Source organism: Mixophyes fleayi, chromosome 8 (genome assembly GCF_038048845.1).
Source record: "Mixophyes fleayi isolate aMixFle1 chromosome 8, aMixFle1.hap1, whole genome shotgun sequence".
Classification (NCBI taxonomy): Eukaryota; Metazoa; Chordata; class Amphibia; order Anura; family Limnodynastidae; genus Mixophyes; species Mixophyes fleayi.
This window is the reverse complement of record NC_134409.1, coordinates 30,532,021-30,552,558: the sequence shown is the minus strand read 5'-3', so window position 1 is coordinate 30,552,558 and position 20,538 is coordinate 30,532,021. Positions and strand designations below refer to the sequence as shown.

The following is a 20,538-nucleotide window of genomic DNA, read 5'->3' as shown; positions in this document are numbered from 1 at the left end:
TAGTTATAGTCAATCTAGTTATAGGGCCACAAGAAATTGAGAGTTTTTTGTATATTTTATTTCTCACTACATTTTTTTGTTTAACTAGGGTAAACCCCATTAAGTGTGTTCTATTTTCAGCACTTACCCATCCAGTGCTGATTGGATATAATACCTTCCTCCCAACGTTTGCATTTTTATAATTGGGACACTGGACATGTGCCGCTCCTCCAAAATTGGGAGTTGTCACTTCATATAGGGGGCATAGCCAAGTCTAAGATGGGGTGTACGCTAGGTTTGCTCAATTCTCCTTTTCTCCCCTAAAACCACTCCCACATTTTGAGTGCCCCACAAACACGTGAGCGGGACACATTTTCCATCAGTCCCGGCAGTCCAGATGATGGAACAGTCCCCTAAAATCAGGACTGTTTCACTTATATCGGGTGATTTGTACAATATTTCTAATAGTAACTAATACAGCAGTCACTATTATAACTGTTTTGCATGTATCACACAGACACACAGATTAATGGCTCCCATGCTTTTAGCAAGCAGTTCTACACTGCAGGGAGATCCTATGGGTGCACAGGGATTAACCATTTACAGATACAGAAGGGCACAGTATTTTGGCATTTAACAAATGGGATTGACTGACAGCGAAATCAAGAAGTTCATTTAAAGAAAACCCAGCTTTTAGGAAAGGAGAAAACCACAAAAATAACATTGTAAATTGAATTGGAGGAGAAAGTATGAAAACAATCAGTGTAATGTAAGATCAGTTCCCAGACAGATATTTAATAGAGAGACTTCCAGGGTGACTTAGCTGAATAGTATCAACTGCAACCATGCAGCGTGTATCTGCATTAATAGTGATGGAGCCCTGCAGCATGTGTATACCATACTTACCTTCATGTCATAGAATCCTATTGGGAGAAGGTATGAAGAGAAGACATGGGCAGGGATAAAGGGCAAAATTTGTGTCTGACCACACCCACTTCATTGGTCAGAGAGTGGTCTCCAGGGGGAAGGTCTCCCAATAATCTAAGAGTCTCCCAGTCATCCCGGGAGAGTAGATAACTGTGGTTTAATTTTAACGATTTTTAATTTATGAAACTGAAAAAAATGTGGGTGCTCTGTCTAGAATTTTCTTGCAAATGCACTTGTCATCTGTGCACAATGCACTTGTCCTCTGTGCACAATGCACTTGTCCTCTATGCACAATGCACTTGTCCTCTGTGCGCACCCACTTTCCTTTTTGGGAATTATACAGATGTTTTCTTGGTCATTTGCAGGATTGTGGTCTGAGAATGTGCATCCCAGGAAAAGAAAACACGATTTCACCTTTTATTCTAAATTATTACATGCTAGAGCCTCATGTATGCCTTTAATTCATTATTTCTGCCTTATTTCATATGTCATAATTGTACATTTTAATGTTTTTATTACTCTGTAAATGCGCTGTAAAGTGCACGTGGGTAGTGCAGACGGCATCCATGGGAAGTATTTCCTGCATTTCATGTCAACACCTCTAAAGATGTGTAAAGCCTTATAAATGCCTATAAAGAGCGTGGGCAGCAGCCATGCATAGCTTTCTGTGGACAGAGCAGGCATATTTTTTGCATTAGGGTAATATGCAAGGCCCATTTCTCTGGCCAGCCCATATTCATAAAGGAACAAGAGCTGCCCCATCAGAATAAGAACAGTGTTGACACATTAAGACATGCAGTTTCCAATACAAAAGGATGCAACATTGTAAATGATCCTTTTTTTTATTATTTTTGATTAGACTTAAAATGGAACTAAACCTGAAAAAATATTCAATATGTTGTAGAGGTGTGAGTTTTTCTTCAATTTGACCTCTGGCAAATCAGAAAGCTATACACAAGTTGCTCAGTACATGCTGTCATATATCTGTGAAAGTGTATTCTATTGACTTATTCACTAATTGTAATCAATAAATAAAACCTGCTTTATCATCAATTTATATAGTGCCACCAATTCCACAGAGCTGTACTCTCTGTACTGAGAATATTTGTCAGTCGCATCAGTCCCTGCCCCACACAAACACAGGGAGAACATACTCCGCATAGATAAGGCCATGGTCGGGAATCAAACTCACAACCCCAGTGCTGTGAGGTAGAAGTGCTAACCACTGAGCCACCGTTCTACCCACAATCTGTTTATATAACACTTTGGTAGACCAGCAAAACAAACATTTGCAAATTTACACAATATTGTCTCAGCAAAAGACAGCACAGCACTGTACTCATTGTTGGCATGATAGCAGCTCCAGGTCAGCAAATGCGGAGAATATAAAACTGATGCAAGACAGAGCTTATTACCAATGTGTCACATTTACAGATAGGAATAGATGCATGGAGCTTCAAAATAAGTGTTTTTACTTTAGTTCCTTTTAACTTTAATCTGCATAGAAATATAGAAAGTTGAATGCTGAGGGATGAGCATAACATTTGGTCCATCTAGTAATTAACTTAAGTAGAAATATTTCTATTTCTGTATTGCTGTTTTTGTTCATTAGACCTACTGTCATGCATTATACAGAACAGATTATTTTATTTTTTCAGCATATTTGCATTTGTTAATAAATGCAAATTAAAATGAAGATGTGAAAGTTTAAATATCCAGAGCTGATTCCAGATAATAATGCTTGTGTTGTACAGTAACACTGCTGCCACGTGATATTAGATGTGCAGTGTAAGTAATTGTTTATACAATAACGCTGGGCACACAAGTGACAATTTTGTTGGCAGATTTGGTTGTTCTAACCCCCCCCCCCAAAAACTTGAACTCTCTAAAAGTTGGCTGAAATCTCCATCTGGGTGTTAAGGCCCACAACCACCAAGATGAGCTTTTAGAACAGTAGGGTAGATGTCTTCACCTTTAGCAGCCACCTTTCCTGTAGAGCTTAATGTGCTCACAGGTACTCAGATGCCCCCAGGTTTTAAGCTCTGAGTAGTAAAAGCTCATCATAGATGGCTGTAGCGCAGATGGAACCTGGGGCACTAGACCAGACTGGAGCGGGTGGTCAGTGGCAGGCCGAGGTCAGGGGTCCAAAGCAAACAGGCAAATCGATATCCAAGCAGAGGTCAGGGTCACAGGCAAAACAATGAAGTCCAGAATACAAGCCAAAAGGTCAGGAAAACAGGCAAACAGGCATGGTCCAAGGTTCAGGCAAGGGTCACAACAATAGATCAGGCAGACAGGAATCCAACAGCAGGTCAGCACAGCACAAGACTGGAAACGCTATAACCAGCAGTGAGGTCCAGTCCTCCCTGCCTTAAATACCCAGAGCAGCCAATGGAAACCAAGCAGCCCAGCCTAAACTAATCAGCCACAGGAGGCTGATAATAAATTCTTTCCTAATATGCATGCGCCCGGCTAATTTCCCCGTCAGGACGCGGTGTTTGACAGTTTGGCGTGGGGCCGTTGTCTTGGCAACGGTCGGCCGGAAACCGGAAGTGACGTCCCGGTCGTTAAGGAGACGGCAGAGACACCAAGCACAGAGGAGAGCGAGCCGCGGGGGCTATGGATATCGCCGCGGCTCGTAACACTGGGAGCATAAAACAATACCAGAATATAGGTAGTTTTATGCAATCAATGACTGAAACATTGTAACAAATATTGTGCTGGGGCCGTTCAGCTCACCCAGTCTGCATCAGCTACATCAAACTGCAATGTGTCTAACTTTTATAAGGTACTGTTGTGGATTTTTGTGCTTCTCATAAAATCATAGCTAGATGACTCTTTCACCATAATATGAGGTTACTGCCTGCCGTACATGCTATATTACTGAGTAGTTCTACAAAAATAAACAAACAAAACACTCAGGAAGTTAAAAAATGATTCTAGTAGATTGAGGGTGCCATATTGGGTATATAATCAATTAATAATTATGCAGAAGATCAATAGAAGTAAATTTCCTCTAAGTAACTTTTTCTCAACAAGGGGTTGTTCAGTTATATAAAATGTCTCCATCCACTTCTATTTTTACCACCTCTAATAATTATTTCTTCTTTATTTACACATGCCTATCCAGAAAGCCAGTACTGAGAGGTGTGCAGACCCTACCCCAGTCTAAAGAATTTGACAGGTCTGCAGACCCGTGTCTCTAATCACAGATCTTCAGACCCTCTAGTACATTGTAATGTGCTTTATTTTATGAAACATAGCACAATTAAAGCAAGATATGTATACAATTCTGAGTGCCAGTTGTCCCCCATCCTGGCCTCCGAGGCTAAGATTTGCCCCAATCCTTTATTCTCACAGAAGATATTCTAAATCTCAGTTCTTTGGGGACAGTTATTTGACACTGATTCAATATTTATTCTCTTAATTCTTTATCTTCTACATTTGTAGACTTTACTAATAAGACCCCCCAATATATTGGTCCATACTTTGGAAGATCCATTCTTGAAAGTGTTAATGATATTTGCATTTTAAAAATGTCGAGTATAAATTGCAGAGAATGTGTGGTGTGTAATTAAGTTTTCCATACAGTATTTTCAATGGACAGGTGTTCACAGCACTGGGGTCATGAGTTTGATTCCCGACCATGGTCTTATCTGTGTGGAGTTTGTATGTTCTCCCTGTGTTTGTGTGGGTTTCCTCCCACAATCCAAAAACATACTAGTAGGTTAATTGGAGGCCATTAAATTGACCCTTGTCTGTGTGTGTTAGGGAATTTAGACTGTAAGCTCCAATGGGGCAGAGACTGATCATCATCATCATCATCATTTATTTATATAGCGCCAGCAAATTCCGTAGTGCTTTACAATAGGGAACAAACTTTGGTAAGACAATACTGGGTAATACATACAGATAGAGAGGTAAGAGAACCCTGCTTGCAAGCTTACAATCTATAGGACAATGGGAGTTAGATACACAAGGGCACGTGCTACATCATATTGCACAATGGACCAGCTAGAACGCAAAGGTAAAAGTACTGAGTGGGCTGTGTGTGTTGCAATGTTGGTCAGAGGGTTGTTGTCTTTCGTTAGCAGTGTAGAGGATGGTAATAGGGTAATCTATTGAGATGAAGATGCTGGTTGAGGAATATCATACGATTGTCTAAAGAGGTGGATTTTCAGTGAACGCTTGAAGGTTTGAAGACTAGAGGAAAGTCTTACTGTGCGAGGGAGGGAATTCCACAAAGTGGGTGCAGCCCGAAAAAAGTCCTGTAACCGAGAATGGGAGGATGTGATGAGAGTGGAAGAGAGACGCAGATTTTGTGCAGAACGGAGGTGTCGAGTTGGGAAATATTTTGAGACAAGTGAGGAAATGTATGTCGGTGCAATATTGTTGATGGCCTTGTATGTTAGTAGAATTTTTTTTATATTGGATTGGTTGAAATACAGGCAGCCAATGTAGAGATTGACAGAGTGGCTCAGCAGAGGAATAACTCACTGATGTGAGTTCTATTCTAAGATTTACTATTCATTGACCTGCAACTGTTTGAAAAATAAATTTATTTGTGAGATTGGGAAGTGTTTTAGACCATGCTGCACCAATCAGCAAGCACCAATATGCCCTTCCTGTCAGTGGTTCCCAATGCATGCTGGAACATGTAGTTCCACAATAGCTGGCAGCAGTCCCTCTTTGCAGCTGGGAAATCAGCAACGGCTACAGAACTGACTGTCCTGCTCACCAGCTCCCATGAATTCCACATGAGGTCCCAGAAAGCAAACAATTCCATTGAATTCAGTGAGTCATCAGGCTCAGACAGGTGTTCTTATTAGAATGGATTAAATTGACCCCTGTGCATTACTAGGCATTAGTGACATCACTAAGGTACATCATAATCAATATTACTGAGGTACTGCTTCTGGAGCAATGGCTTTCTCCCCTGTGTGACAAGTGCACTTTTATTTCTTGCACAATATCTCCAAAAAAATAAACATATTTTATGGCTGTAGTTTCCTTTAATATAAGATGGGATAATGGAGCACTAGATGGACAACTATCAGAGGCGTTGTCTGTGTTGTGATTGGCTCACCCCACTGAGCATGCATCAGCTGCTCCCAAAGATCACAAGCAGGGCTTCCTTCTGCTACAGATTTCCCAGTTCAATCACGTTTTTTGCTTCTGGAAATGTTTGCAATGCTTATATGCTGAGAATTCTTGAGTAGAATCTTTTAGAGCAAGTGAGTGTTTCTAGTTATTAAAATATGTCCATGATGCTCTTTTTTACCCCCCTGCAGCAGGTTGGCAAACAGCAAATATAGAGTGACTAACAGCTAGGCAGCCCTGTGTTGCAGTAATGCACTGCATGGATTGGTTGATTCATACACAGGGGCAGGACTAGTTGATATCACAGTAATGCTAAGGGCTGCATCTATCAGATGCCATAAGGATGTGTGAGGAACCTCAGCTGTTTGTAATGGAGTGGAGAGGTAATACTGTATTTATAGCAGAGCTACAGTGAAATGTCAGGGTGACACTGAACTGTGTGTTTTACCTTCATGGTTCATATCTGAACATTTAAATCTTGGTAGTTTAATATTCTTTTAATATAAAAATTATCAGTGTGATATTTTTGTATGTTGTGTCTAAGTATTACTTAACGTAACTCTACAATTAATTTAAGAAGACAAAATCATAGCTTTAGTGTATGTGCCGTCTTGTTATTATGATTCCAAATTTGCCGGACGCTACAGGAGATTCCTGAATTTTGGGTAGTTCTCCAGGTCTCCCGGGAGAGCAGGCCGTCCTGACACATCCTGCCCACTTCCTGGTGAACAGGACGGGAACCTCAATGACGTAACTTGCCTCATTTTGTCCCTTTCCACCACGGCACGACGATGCGCAGTCAGGGTGGGGCCAAAATTATAATTTGTGAACCCCACTCCCCCCACCCCCGTACACACAATTAATGTCCCGGATGGGAGACTTCTACAATTAGTATGTATGAATGATTCTCTTTATTTCAGTAAATGTAATTTTAATAACCTTAAGTTTCAGATTAAAGCATCTAGTCACTGCTGTCAATGAAGAGGTTAATTTTGAGACTGACACATTGTAATCAATCATCATCAACATTTATTTATACAGAGCCAGCAAATTCTGTAGCGCTTTACAATTGGGTACAAACACAGTAATAAAACAATACTGTGTAATACTGGCAGAGAGGTAAGAGGGCCCTGCATGCAAGCTTACAGTCTATGGGACAATGGGAGTTTAATACAGGAGGTTAAGTGCTACATATTAGTCCAGGCAAAATGCAGAGGTACAAAGTGCTTAGTGGGCTATATAATAAAGTTATACAGAATTGTTGGTCCGAGGGTTCTAGTCTTGTGTGAGGGTGGTAATAGGGTAACCTAGGGAGATTAAGTGGTGGATGAGGACTATTATAAGCTTGTCTGAAGAGGTGGGTTTTCAGACAACTCTTGAAGGTTTGAAAAACAGAGGAAAGTCTTATTGTGCCAGGGGCGGACTTCCACAAAGTGGGTGCAGCTTAAAAAAAGTCCTGTAACCGGGAATGGAAGGATGTGATGAGAATGGAAGAGAGATGCAGATCTTGTGCAGAACGGAGGTGTTGAGTTGGGAGATATTTTGAGACAAGTGAGTAGATGATGTTGGTTCAGTTTTGTTGATGGCCTTGTATGTTAATGAAAATAGTGTGATTTATGGTCATGTTTTCAACAGAAATAGAAATGTCAGGTAGGTAACGTTTGTTAGCAAGTGGGAATATTCACTCTTTTTTAAAAGATTTAGTTTGAGTTGGCGAGAAGACATCCAAGATGAAATGGCAGAAAGACAGTCAGTAACACGAGACACAGATGGTGAGAGATCAGGAGAGGATAGATAAATTTGTGTATCATCCGCATAGAGATGATACTGAAATCCAAAGGAGCTTATTAGTTTTCCAAGAGAAGTGATATAGATAGAGAATAGCAGAGGACCAAGGACTGAGCCCTGTGGTACTCCAACTGATAAAGGAAATGGAGCAGAGGTGAATCCAGAGAAACTAACACTGAAAGAGCGATTAGCTAGGTAGGATTAGACCCAGGATAGGACAGTGCTATCAAGACCTAGGGATTGTAGCGTTTGTATGAGGAGAGAGTGGTCAACAGTGTCAAATGCAGCAGAGAGATCCAGGAGAAGTAACATATGATGTTATTGGGGGCATGGCCAGGTCTGGAATGGGAGGAAAATATGTCAGAAAGCAGATAATAAGGGTAGCAGACACAAGGCTGTAATTTCCTCCAATCTTGAACAGAGAGAAAACATAAGTTACAGGTCTATCAAGTACATTCCCCCTGTAGTAGGCACAATTCCGCAAATAAAATATTTCAGTAACATGTAACAGTCCCCTGAATAATTATAGAGATACTCTACCCAGCAAAATATTTCTTGCAGTTGGATACGTTAGAGAATGGTCCTGACTCTTTAACAATACTGCAGGGTAAAACCACCCCACATGTAAAGAACCTTTAGATTAATTATATATATATATATATATATATATATATATATATATATATATATATATATATATATTATTTGCCAAATTTACATTGCATCTAAAAACTGACAATTTCTGATCAAAAACTTAATAGATTTTGTATAATAGAGAACTTAACATCAAGTAAGTAGGCCAGTGTTCAGTATTAGTGACTTGCTGATATTAACTAACTGTACTGGTCTGTTTTCTAAACATAAGTTCTGAGGGTGGAATGATAAGCTATGTGTACTTAAATATATATTTAGATTATATATGTATATTATATTTAGACTATGTAGTACAAATCTGGTGACAGGACATCTCCAAAGTTGCTCAGCCAATAAACTAGGGACTTTCATGAAAACTGGTGCAAGGAAAAGGGTGGTTTTGCTCATAACGACTGAACAGCTTGAAATTGTATTTCCTGTAGTACAGTGTAGAAAGTATCTGATTGGTTGCTATGGGTAACCAGTTTTTTTCCTGTGCATCAGTTTTCTAATAAATGTCCCTGGCTGTCTTGCTTTGCCCGGTGCTCTAATGGCAACTTTTGTTTTTTTTTCAGACGATTTGGCACCAAGTGTACAGCCTGTCAGCAGGGGATCCCCCCGACGCAGGTAGTACGGAAAGCCCAGGACTTTGTATATCACCTGCACTGCTTCTCCTGCATTATCTGTAGTCGACAGCTGGCTACCGGGGATGAGTTCTACCTTATGGAGGATGGCCGATTAGTCTGCAAAGAGGACTATGAGACCGCAAAGCAGAATGGTGAGAAATGAGAAGGATGTAGAACTGAAACTTTCATTCAGGAGGAAATAGGCACCTTGGCTGCTTGTTTACATATATATATATATACTATGGGCCTGGGTCGTATTAAGTGTCCATCATGCGCACTTCTGGTGTATCCACCAGCAAGCACATGTGGGCACACATCGGTTTTCCATGGGCAGATCCACAGACTAGGAAGTAGGATGCACCTTGGGATGCGCTATGCGGACTAGTAGGCACAGTTGTGTAAATAATAAACAATGCGGCCCCACATTTTGTGTTTCTTAATTGAGTCTTATAGTTGCAATCATAATTTTCTTAGCTATAAGGTGCTGGCAGTTTTCATTCGGGGGGGTGTTTAATAAGAGCAAATTGCATTGAAAGCTGCTCTATAAGATCCCTAGCTGTAGAGCTAACTGTACAATAACACATTCATACAGCATAAGCCACAAGTAGAACAGACAGCAGACCTCCTATTATGGTTCTTGTGAAATGTTTCAGACCCTATGCTTTTTCTCAGGTTCCCTTGTGGGTAATCCAGTGCTGTTAACGATTGCAAGTAAGAAAGCATATTTGACATGAATGCATTTATCTATAATAGGGATGTACTATAGAGTTTGGATTTGCTGGATTCATAGGGTTTTTAATGAGATTTGAGTTTTACCATTTTTTTTAGGATTCAGCCAACAGAATCCGATTCTTGATCTCCTGTGGTTTTAATAAGCAAGAAGAATATATTAAAAATTAAATGTTATCATTTAAGTTTTTTTTGGAATATAATAATATACAAAAGGATTATTTATTCAGCCAAATACTAAAGTGTAGATTATATGCCACCCAACAAGCACTTTTTAATAGCACCTATGATAACACCTACCTGTCACTTGTTTTCCCAAGTACTAGATTGATTTGTATTGTAATTAGTTTTCCATGACATCATCACTCCCAGGAAATAGTGGAGCAGTCAGACAAGGTTTCTGTAAGTAGGTGAATTATTCTACCAGTTGTACTTTGCCATTTACAGTCTTCACATTTTATGCCAAATTTCTATTTATTTAATTGTTACCAGACCCTATCTTATTCTGCAGTGGTGAGTTGGGAAGGAGACAATTTTTGAATTATAATATATATACTATGTGTATAGAAAAAGGTCAAACAAGTTGATCATAAATAAATTATAGCTGTCTAAAAGTATAATATATTGTAAAATAAAACAAAGGGGTCGCACCCTCTCAAACTCATGATTCTTATTTAAATATCTCTTCCTGCAAAATGAAATCTAATTTTTGCAGGTGGGTATAACACAAAGTGTATAGCTCAAATATAATGTCCCAATATCTCTGCCCTCAGAAGATGCCAAATGTTCCACCCTCTATAGACGTCACCATTGTGATATACAGATCTATTTGCATAAGAATATGGCCATGACATTATAAACTGACATGTGCTGCATAAAGGACCCTTATTGCTTAGTTCAGCAGAAGAGCAACTTTACTCAATTTGCCATTGTCATTTTTGTAAATCTTTTCAGATGGAGTTGTTGTTGCTATTGCTGTCTATGTACCGCTTTTCATGTTTGTCTTTGAAGAGTCAGACCTTGCAACTAGGACTGTCAAGTGTCCTGCTCTTTCTTTTGTTTTCTATTATCTTGGCATCGGAATTTAGAATACCTATTTTCCATCAGGTCGGAGCCCTGATGCTTCTGAATTTATAGCATTAGAGGGATAACAATAGTACAAAACTGAATGCCTGGTTTTTGAAAACATGGGAACTGTACTTATTGAGCACAGCAATAGCACACATGTAAAAAGGTCAAGTTTTTTAATACAATAAATATATTATCTGCCTTACATTACATTATCATATGTTGATATATAATATTCTTTCCTCTTTCAGTCTTTGATCATCAGTGCAGCCTCATAAACACCTCTGTCTTTATTTTATCCAGATGACTCGGAAGGAGGAGCCAAGAGGCCTCGAACCACGATAACAGCTAAACAACTGGAGACATTAAAGAATGCTTACAAGAACTCGCCCAAACCGGCCCGTCACGTGAGGGAACAGCTGTCCTCGGAGACTGGGCTAGACATGCGTGTTGTGCAGGTATCAAACCATACAATGTGCTTTGGAACGATAGTCGTTCATCGTTGTAACGTACACACAAATGCGATATCGGGTCGAACGGTCGTTTATCGTGTGATTGGTCCGATAATCGGGTGACAACCTGTAGTGTGTACCCAGCCTAACATGTAAAGTTTACATATCCGTCACTACCACTAAGAAAACAGTACAATAAAACTATTTCAGATTATTCATGGAATGCTGACACTAACATAACATATCGAGAGCTGTTTCTTTGCTTCAGCATCTTCACTGGACGTTACCAGCTAGACAACCTAGGCACTTGTGTAAAGGCCTACATGTCTTTGTTATTAGTTATAAATTTGTGGAATGCGACTTTTTGGCAGCAGGATCTGTGCAATGTGCTTCCACACAGTCACGATTTTCCTGGGACAGTCACAATTTTCAGTCACTGAAAGGGATGTGACCTGTTGGTTATAAAGACATGTTCTAGTCAAAAATGTATTTGCCCTGTGCCGCTCTGTATGTAATAGGTTCTGTTTAAAATTGTTTGTTTACTGGTAAGAAAGTCTGTGCAATGTGGCTGTCAATGGGACTGTATTGGAGCTATGTAATGTATCTGGTAATGGGGCCCTCAATGCAGGGTCGGTGGAAGGCCCATGGGCATCCTGGATTCCGCCTCATACCCTGAGCCCTACTCCTTCATCAGGCTTCCAGCTTCTTACCTTAGCAGGAAGGAGGGCACCCTCTGCTCCTGTCAGGCTGGGTTTGTGGCATTGGGCTGTCACATCCAGGTGCTGACTGGCAAATTTTACCCTGAGGGTGGGAAGAGAGTGAGACTGGACTCAGCAGCCTATTAGGAACATTTTAAAGGAAAAAAAATACAGGTATCCCAGTGACCCTGCCTGAGGTAGCCCAGTAAGGGACCAGCCTGGGGAGATGCCCTCAGTTCAGCCAGCCCCTGGTGACATCATAATCCTGCGACACACTTCCGGCCCATCATTGACTTTGAGGAGCTGCAGCCAGCAGCTTCGTATGTAAGTAGCTGCCGGCTACTGTCCCTCCATGTCAGCTGGTGTAGGGGACATTAGAAACACTGAATGGGTGACATTATGTTAGTCATTCAGTGTTTTAAGGCTCACTCTAAATTCATGGAGCCCTAGGTGACCACCAGCCCTGCCTCAATGGAATAATCATGTTGTCATCTCACTGATACAAGTGTTGGGGTCACTGTGGAAAATGGAAGATGGGGTACTCAAAGTGCTACTCTACATATAGCCCACTTTGGTCTTAATCTAACTCTGGGTGTTGACATCAAGCGATAATAGTTGGTGCACTCCCTCCTCCTCCTATGCCGCCTATCCTCCCTGCACTATGCAGAGGGCACGTGATGCGAAAGTCGGCTGCCCATGTTCTGGTAAAATCGGGAGCAGCCGGCTGGGGAGCCGCAGGTGAATGCTTGACAGACCGCTATTATGGGACAATAATGGGCTGTTTAACTTTTGCTTCACATAGTACAGCTGGAAGATTAATAAAATACATAGTTATTCCGAGTGTGATTTGAAATATTTATAATATACTACAATATTGCAGATCAAAAGATGCCTACAGTATAATATCTTCTTAATTCCAATACAGCACCTTTTTTTGAACAGTTACATAATATATCTTATACATGGTGGACAGGGAACTCAACCTACCTTCTCTCCTCAGGTTTGGTTCCAGAACAGACGCGCTAAAGAAAAACGTCTGAAAAAGGATGCTGGGCGGCAACGATGGGGTCATTTCTACAAGAGCGTGAGGAAAACACGGGTAGGGAAGCCTGGGAAGGAGAGCTCTACGGAGGACTGTGGAGTGAGCGATAGTGAATTAAGCTACAGAGGTAAACATCATGATATGCCAAAATTATCATGTGTCTGCTAACACAATTCATTTTGTAAACCTTAAATAATTTTCTAAATTAAGATCCCAAAATTTAGAGTTGGGCCACAAAATCAATTTTGTGACACAGAGCAGACTTTGTAACACAAAATAATCTTGTCAATCAAATGAGTGGTTTTTGTAACGATCAATTTTGTATAACCAAAATGGGTATTTGGACACAAACTCTATTTTTTCATTTGTGATACATTTCTAGTATAAATTTGTAGCCACAAAATTAGTAATGCAAAATCAATCCGATGCTACAGGAATTATATAGCACTATTTTGTAATAGAAAATGTTTTTTCTAACATAAAATAATCTGTTTATAAAATAAGGTATATTCACTGCTTTAAACTAACCAAAAATGGTTGGCATTTGCAATACATTACCATTACAAAATCAATATTAGTTACTAATTTCTGCCATACATCACATTATAATGGGTTTCTCCATAATGGGTTTAGTTTACAGAATAGTTAAAATAGTACAGAATAGTATTTGTGTAAATGATGTCAATGAATACAACATGTGCCTCACTTAGATTTCTGATTTTCCTGCAACGATATCAGTTATCCCGTTACTGCCTGTGGCATTGTTTAGTTCCTTTGTGTATGGGTGAGATACCTGAAAATGAAGTTGAAATAGTAGAGAGAGTGAAACAGGCAGGTCTGGCAAACTTACCCATCGATTATCTATTCTAAAGACAAATACCATTCCCCAGTGGTAGAAGCAACTAAGAGGCTCTGTTGCTGGATCTAATAGAATAGGCAGTCTATGTCCTGTACAGGTGATGGGGACATTTGGACAATACTGATCACAACAGGGCATAAGACTCGAGTTTCAAAACTTTCAATAAAAGATTTGTAAGGAAGCTACAATAACTATGAATTTTAGAAAGGGCAAATTTATTCAGCTCAGAGGAGCACTGAAGCCTGTAAACTAGGAAACTGAAAAAAGCAACTAGTTTTTTTTAAAAATTATAATATTATACTATTTAAAAAAAAAAATACTGTTGCAGGTATATAATGTAGGACCTCAACTGTTCTGGAAATATAAGGCAACCAATGTAGTTGATTAAGAGAATATTAGAAGTGAGAAGGAAATTTATTTTTTAAATAGTTAAAACATGAAGGAACTGAAAATGTATTATGGAAATAAAAGTGTAATCCCAAAATGTTTTTCAAGAACATAAGCAGTAAGTAAAATAAAACTGATAATATTGGCCCATTAAGTCATAAAGTAGGAAAATAATTGTAGAAGATAAGGAGTATTTTTTTTTAACAAAAAAATGTGAATTCAAAACTTGCCAGTTAACAGGTTATGTGGCTATAGTAATTGTACACCCTGATTTCTGATGTGGATGAATTATTTTAAGCTTTTCTGATGATTGGAATTCTGAGATATATTGTAGTAAATAATTTGATAGTACGATGTCGGCATAGGTTTCATGAAAGGCTGGTTACGACCAACAAGTATGATTCAATTTATAAGAAGATTAGTTTTAATCTGGATATTGGTAGTGCAACGGATGTGAAATATGGAACACTAGTGAATACTTTCTCAAAATCCAAATATAAGAGTCTCTCATATAAATTGAGGGTACTGGGGCAAAAATCAGCACATGGGCAGAGAACTGGATGGAAGTCAAAAGACGAAGAGTATTTATAAATTAAACATATTCAGACTGGGCTAAATGTATTAGTGTTGTAGCATAGGGAATAGTGCTGGCCCATGTCTTTTTGAATCTTTTAAATAATAACCTGTTAGATGGCCTAAAATGTAAGTTGTCCTGTAATGGTAGGTGGTCTATAATGTAAGCTGGCCTATAATGTATGTTGTCCTACAATGTAAGGTGGCCTATAATGTAAGCTATCCTACAATGTAAGGTGGCCTATAATGTAAGCTTTCCTATAATGTAAGTTGGCCTATAATGTAAGTTGTCTTATAATGTAAGGTGGTCTATAATGTAAGGTGGTCTATAATGTAAGGTGGCCTATAATGTAAGCTGGCTTATAATGTAAGATGGCCTATAATGTAAGGTGTCCTATAATGTAAGATGGCCTATAATGGTAGTTGTAATATAATGTAAGCTGGCTTATAATGTAAGTTGTCCTATAATGCAAGGTGTCCTATAATGTAAGCTGGCTATAATGTAAGTTGTCCTATAATATAAGCTGGCCTATAATGTAAGTTGTCCTACAATGTAAGGTGGTCTATAATGTAAGCTGGCCTATAATGTAAGGTGGTCTATAATGTAAGGTGGCCTATAATGTAAGGTGGTCTATAATGTAAGCTGTTCTATAATGTAAGTTGACCTATAATGGAAGTTGTAATATAATGTAAGCTGGCCTATAATGTAAGTTGTCCTATAATGTAAAGTGGCCTATAATGTAAGTTTACCTATAATGTAAGTTGTCCTATAATGTAAGGTGGCCTATAATGTAAGGTGGCCTATAATGGAAGTTGGCCTATAATGTAAGTTGTCCTATAATGTAAGGTGGCCTATAATGTAAGTTGACCTATAATGGAAGTTGTAATATAATGTAAGCTGGCCTATAATGTAAGTTGTCCTATAATGTAAAGTGGCCTATAATGTAAGTTTACCTATAATGTAAGTTGTCCTATAATGTAAAGTGGCCTATAATGTAAGTTTACCTATAATATAAGTTGTCCTATAATGTAAGGTGGCCTATAATGTAAGGTGGCCTATAATGGAAGTTGGACTATAATGTAAGGTGGCCTATAATGTAAGGTGGCCTATAATGGAAGTTGTCCATATTTACTTATGATGCTATGCAATGTAAGGTTATTAACACAAAGCAGGATAGTAACTTGCTACAAACTTACTTAGATAAAATAGTAAACAGGCAGCGACCTGCCCCATGAATTGTAATGTAGATACATGTAGGGTTATGCACCTAGGCTGTGGCAATAACAATGACATTTACACTTTAAATGGAATAGAATTGGGGACAACAGACATGGAAAAGGACTTCAAATACATGAAATTAAAATATAGTAATACCACTGTAGAAGTCATTAGTTAGAACACATCTTGAATATGGGGCTCAGTTTTGACACCTCACTGTAGGAAGAACATGAGAGGGTTCAGATGTGGGGAACTCCTCAATAAAGGGAATGGGAGGGTTACATTGTAAACTGTAACTGTAAAGAGAAGTTAGAAAAACTGGTTTTGTTTACTTTGCAAAAAAAGGCAACCTAATGACCATGTATAAATATATTAGGACCAATATAAAGATTTGTCTAATGGACTTTTCATACCAAGCTCCATACATAGCACAAGGGATCATCAATTGTGAATGCAAGAAAAACTGTTTCATTCTCAGCATAGGAGTAAAGTTGACCGATTCAAAGAATTTATCAATGTTGGTGTCGTGAAGAATATTTTTGGCTTTTGTTTTATATTCCTCTAGATCAAAACAATTAGAGTTTATGAAAAGGTGAACTTGACGAATCGGTTTCTTTTTTCAACTTTACTATATATGTCATTAAATCATTAATGCACTGTTAGAACCTGACAAATATGAAATACATATAATCATTGATGTGTAGGTTATTTTGCTGTATCCCTTCATAGTAAAAGCTGCAGCCATGCAGCATGCAGTTCAATCGATTACAAATGCAATGCAATTTGTTGTATAAAGCCATCGTTTTGTCCAAAAATTTATTTTGTGGCACATTTTATAATACACAAAATTGATTTTCTGGTACAGAAAATATTTCTAGCACTGGATTGTGTCCAAAATTATTTTGTAATGTACAAAATAGATTTTGTGACGTACAAAATAGATTTTGTGACAGAGACACAATTATTTTGTCACACATCCTACATTTTGTACTACCCAGCAGTCTCCCATAATGCCTTTTACTGGCTAAAAAAATCGAGTTGAGCAACAGCTGGAATGCTGAATACTGCCCTTCATTTTAAAAAGTGGAAAGCAATTCACTGGGTCTAAAAGTTACAGTGAATTATGGAAGTTCATGCTCTGTTGTTATGAAATATTGTGTATTGTAATGAACTTTATATTTGTCAGCGGGTTTCCAGCGCTGCAGAAAAGTTGTAGCCACGACCGAGCTGACAGCCATCGGTAGTTACAACATCCTCTCCATCTCCAGTAAATACCTGAGTAGTATTCCCTGCAGTCCATTTGTCAAACACGGCCATGAACTAGGCAATTGATCAAATAAATAAGGACGCAGAAGGAGCATTAATCATACCTCTAGTTCAGCCATCAACTGGTTTATGATGATTTTTGTGTGTGTGGAATATTAAACAGTTTATAATTCAAAACGGCTGCCTATTATTTTAGTTCAAACTAATTTCTTTATTATATTTATTCTTTAGTGTACTATAAAGAAGATCTTTATAGTGTGAATTGTCATATTTAATGACAAACTAAGACCGCAATGGATTCTAGCCACTCGCCAGCACTCACTACAAAATAATACCTAGAAACCCACGGTTTTTGCATAATATTTTGTTTTTTACTTATAAAAAGCTTTTTATAACATCTTACTGAAAATCAGTAGACTTTAACCTCTCTTTTTCATTTGATAAAATCTAATGTCTCTGTGTTATCAATACATAAAACAATTCTAGTTACAAACGTTAGCACTGCACAGAACCATCCAAAAGCACATTTATAATATTTATTATACAGTCTGAAATATGTATACAGGATCCATGGTGGTCATCCAGTGCTGGGTGCTCTCTCATATCCTGCATGCTTGGCCGTCTCTAACCCAGCTGTATCAACCAACCAACCAACCTGTACATTTGACGGAATGTCCCCATTCCTTGCTATGATAATGTTCTGTCAATTGTACTGGATGGCATCGTATGACAGAGCTGTCAGGCAAATAAACAAAAAAAAAAAACCACTAGGGGGTATATTCACTAAACTGTGGGTTTTAAAAAGTGGAGATGTTGCCTATAGCAACCAATCAGATTCTAGTTATCATTTATTTAGTGCATGCTTCAAAATGAGAGCTAGAATTTGATTGGTTGCTTTAGACAACATCTCCATACCAGTGTATACACCCCCACTTCGACCACTGGTGCAAATCTGTAAAGGAGTGTAATTCACAACTATGGATATTGGCTCTCTATAAAACCCTTTATGTATATATGTACCATGTGTAACTGATCAGATAAAGGTATATAGCACCTGCCAAATAAGTACAATTTAACAAAATATACTCTTGTCATCTACAGCTCTACTGGCCAGGTTTCTATTTGCTCACAAAACAAAGGTTGATGGATACACTTATTGTAATATAGGCATAGGAATTACATTAATGAAGAAACCTCCAATATCTACCCCACAAAAATGTTGTCTACCCCTTATACTTCCCAGAATGTTAGTCCAGTATACATATATCTGTTTATATTTCCAATATAGTTTATAGGAGCAATGTACACCAACTGACTGTATTATTCTTTTTCAACCACAGATGAACAGATCTTGTCTGAGCTGGGATCCACGGCTGGTATTTACGGCGCAGGCGGGGACCTTGTGGGCGTGCCTCTGGTCAATGGAGGATTCACAATAGATGCAACGGGACAGTCCTATCAGGATCTTCATGATGGCAGCCCGTATGATATACCGCAGTCACCGTCTTCTATCTCATCCCTTCCATCCCATGGGTTGCCATACAACATGGACAATGCAGGAGGTCTTCTGACCCACCCTCCTCTACGAGCACTTCCTGCTGCTCCCACCTCCGACATCTCAACAGAAAGCAGCATGGGCTACCCAGATTTCCCCACCAGCCCAGGTTCCTGGTTAGATGAGATGGACCACCCTCCATTTTAAAGAAAAATAAGGATTGAGCTTAAACCTTCTAGACGATTACTGAGTTTGCCAAACTCTGCAAACACCACACTCAGCCTTTGGAAATCTCTTAAATCACATTGCTCCCTCATTCAGGACAGTCCTGTAAATCTGCCGCAAATTACACCAACCACACCATGATAACATTGGAGTTGGTGATGTAAGGTGGAGGAGCCCTCACAGACAATGGTTGGAAACGCAATGTATTGATAGAAAATTGGAATGTTTGCACTTTTGTGGGTCATGAATCTCCCTACCTAATCCTGGGGGAATCAACAGACATGTCTTCCCACAATCCTCAACTCTTAAGAGTCCACGCTCATGAGTATTCATGTCATCTTGCCACAGGAGACGCTCAGATGGATCCTCCCCACAATACTACTGGCCTGCTTATAAGGCATAGACCATTAGTCTGACATGCAACCGACAATCTATACCCATTATAACGCAGCATTTGTTGTAGGGCAGAATCTTAGGTTTCTGAATAAATCAAACGGTGAGATATTTGAGTTTCTTATCTCATTCCCCAATGAGAAAATCTGCAACACATTCTTATTTTGAGCTACAGCTGCTATAGAGCCTTGCTGAACGTTATTGAGCCGAGCATCTTGGAAATGAATGGAGATGCTGACAATTGACAGCATGCAGTGATGTTATTACATGGATCCGAGATGGTTGTTTGAAAAACAGATATGAAGATAGTTATCAATAACTCAGATTATTAAGACAGGTTGTAGCACATTTTGATAATGCAACTTGAATCCCATTATCCAGAAATGAAGGCAACTCAAAACCATTTGCTTCTAGCAGATAATCCTTACATACAGTTATACCACTAAGGGGCCAAAGGGTATTTTTGCATAGCGCAGACGTTATGCCTTTGTAAAATATTTCACCAGTCTGGTCTTCCATTACAACAAAGTAACAAACCTGTGTTTTCTATTCCATTCGACATCTTGTTCTAGAATATCTCATCATTGCAATCAGCTTCTGTACACCTGATATTTATCATAGTTTCTTCCAATACCTCATCAATATCATTGACCAGGTATGCTATCTCTACCATAGACCTATTTAAATAAGAATAACTAAAGTAAGTTTTATGCAATGCATCATTAGTGATGGGGAGACTTTCAGTTAAATAAGCCTCTCCATAAGGAAAACATACTTCTGAAAAATCTGTCAAAATGTTCAGTGTGAGATTAAGGGGTAAATGTATCAAGCTGAGAGTTTTCCGGAGGGTTTGAAAAGTGGAGATGTTGCCTATAGCAACCAATCAGAGTCTAGCTATCATTTTGTAGAATGTACTAAATAAATGATCGAAAGAATCTGATTGGTTTTTCAAACCCGCCGGAAAACTCTCAGCTTGATAAATTAACCCCCAAGTCTGTGTCATGCTCTAATATCCTGTGAGTGGGACAGTGTCCTTCATCCTTTTGGGGAGGATTATTTGTAGAACATCCTCATTTTTA

General features: G+C 38.8%; 1 protein-coding gene across 1 annotated transcript in view; it reads left to right on the top strand.

Moving 5' to 3' along the window:
* Window positions 1-20,538, top strand: part of LHX4 (LIM homeobox 4) — a 55,688-nt gene extending 35,150 nt beyond the window's left edge. Inside the window, exons 3-6 of the mRNA XM_075182280.1 lie at window positions 9,003-9,205; window positions 11,154-11,308; window positions 13,001-13,169; window positions 18,687-20,538. Of these exons, the coding sequence (XP_075038381.1) occupies window positions 9,003-9,205; window positions 11,154-11,308; window positions 13,001-13,169; window positions 18,687-19,048 (889 nt within the window). The 3' untranslated portion in view covers window positions 19,049-20,538. The remainder of the gene's footprint in view (window positions 1-9,002; window positions 9,206-11,153; window positions 11,309-13,000; window positions 13,170-18,686) is intronic.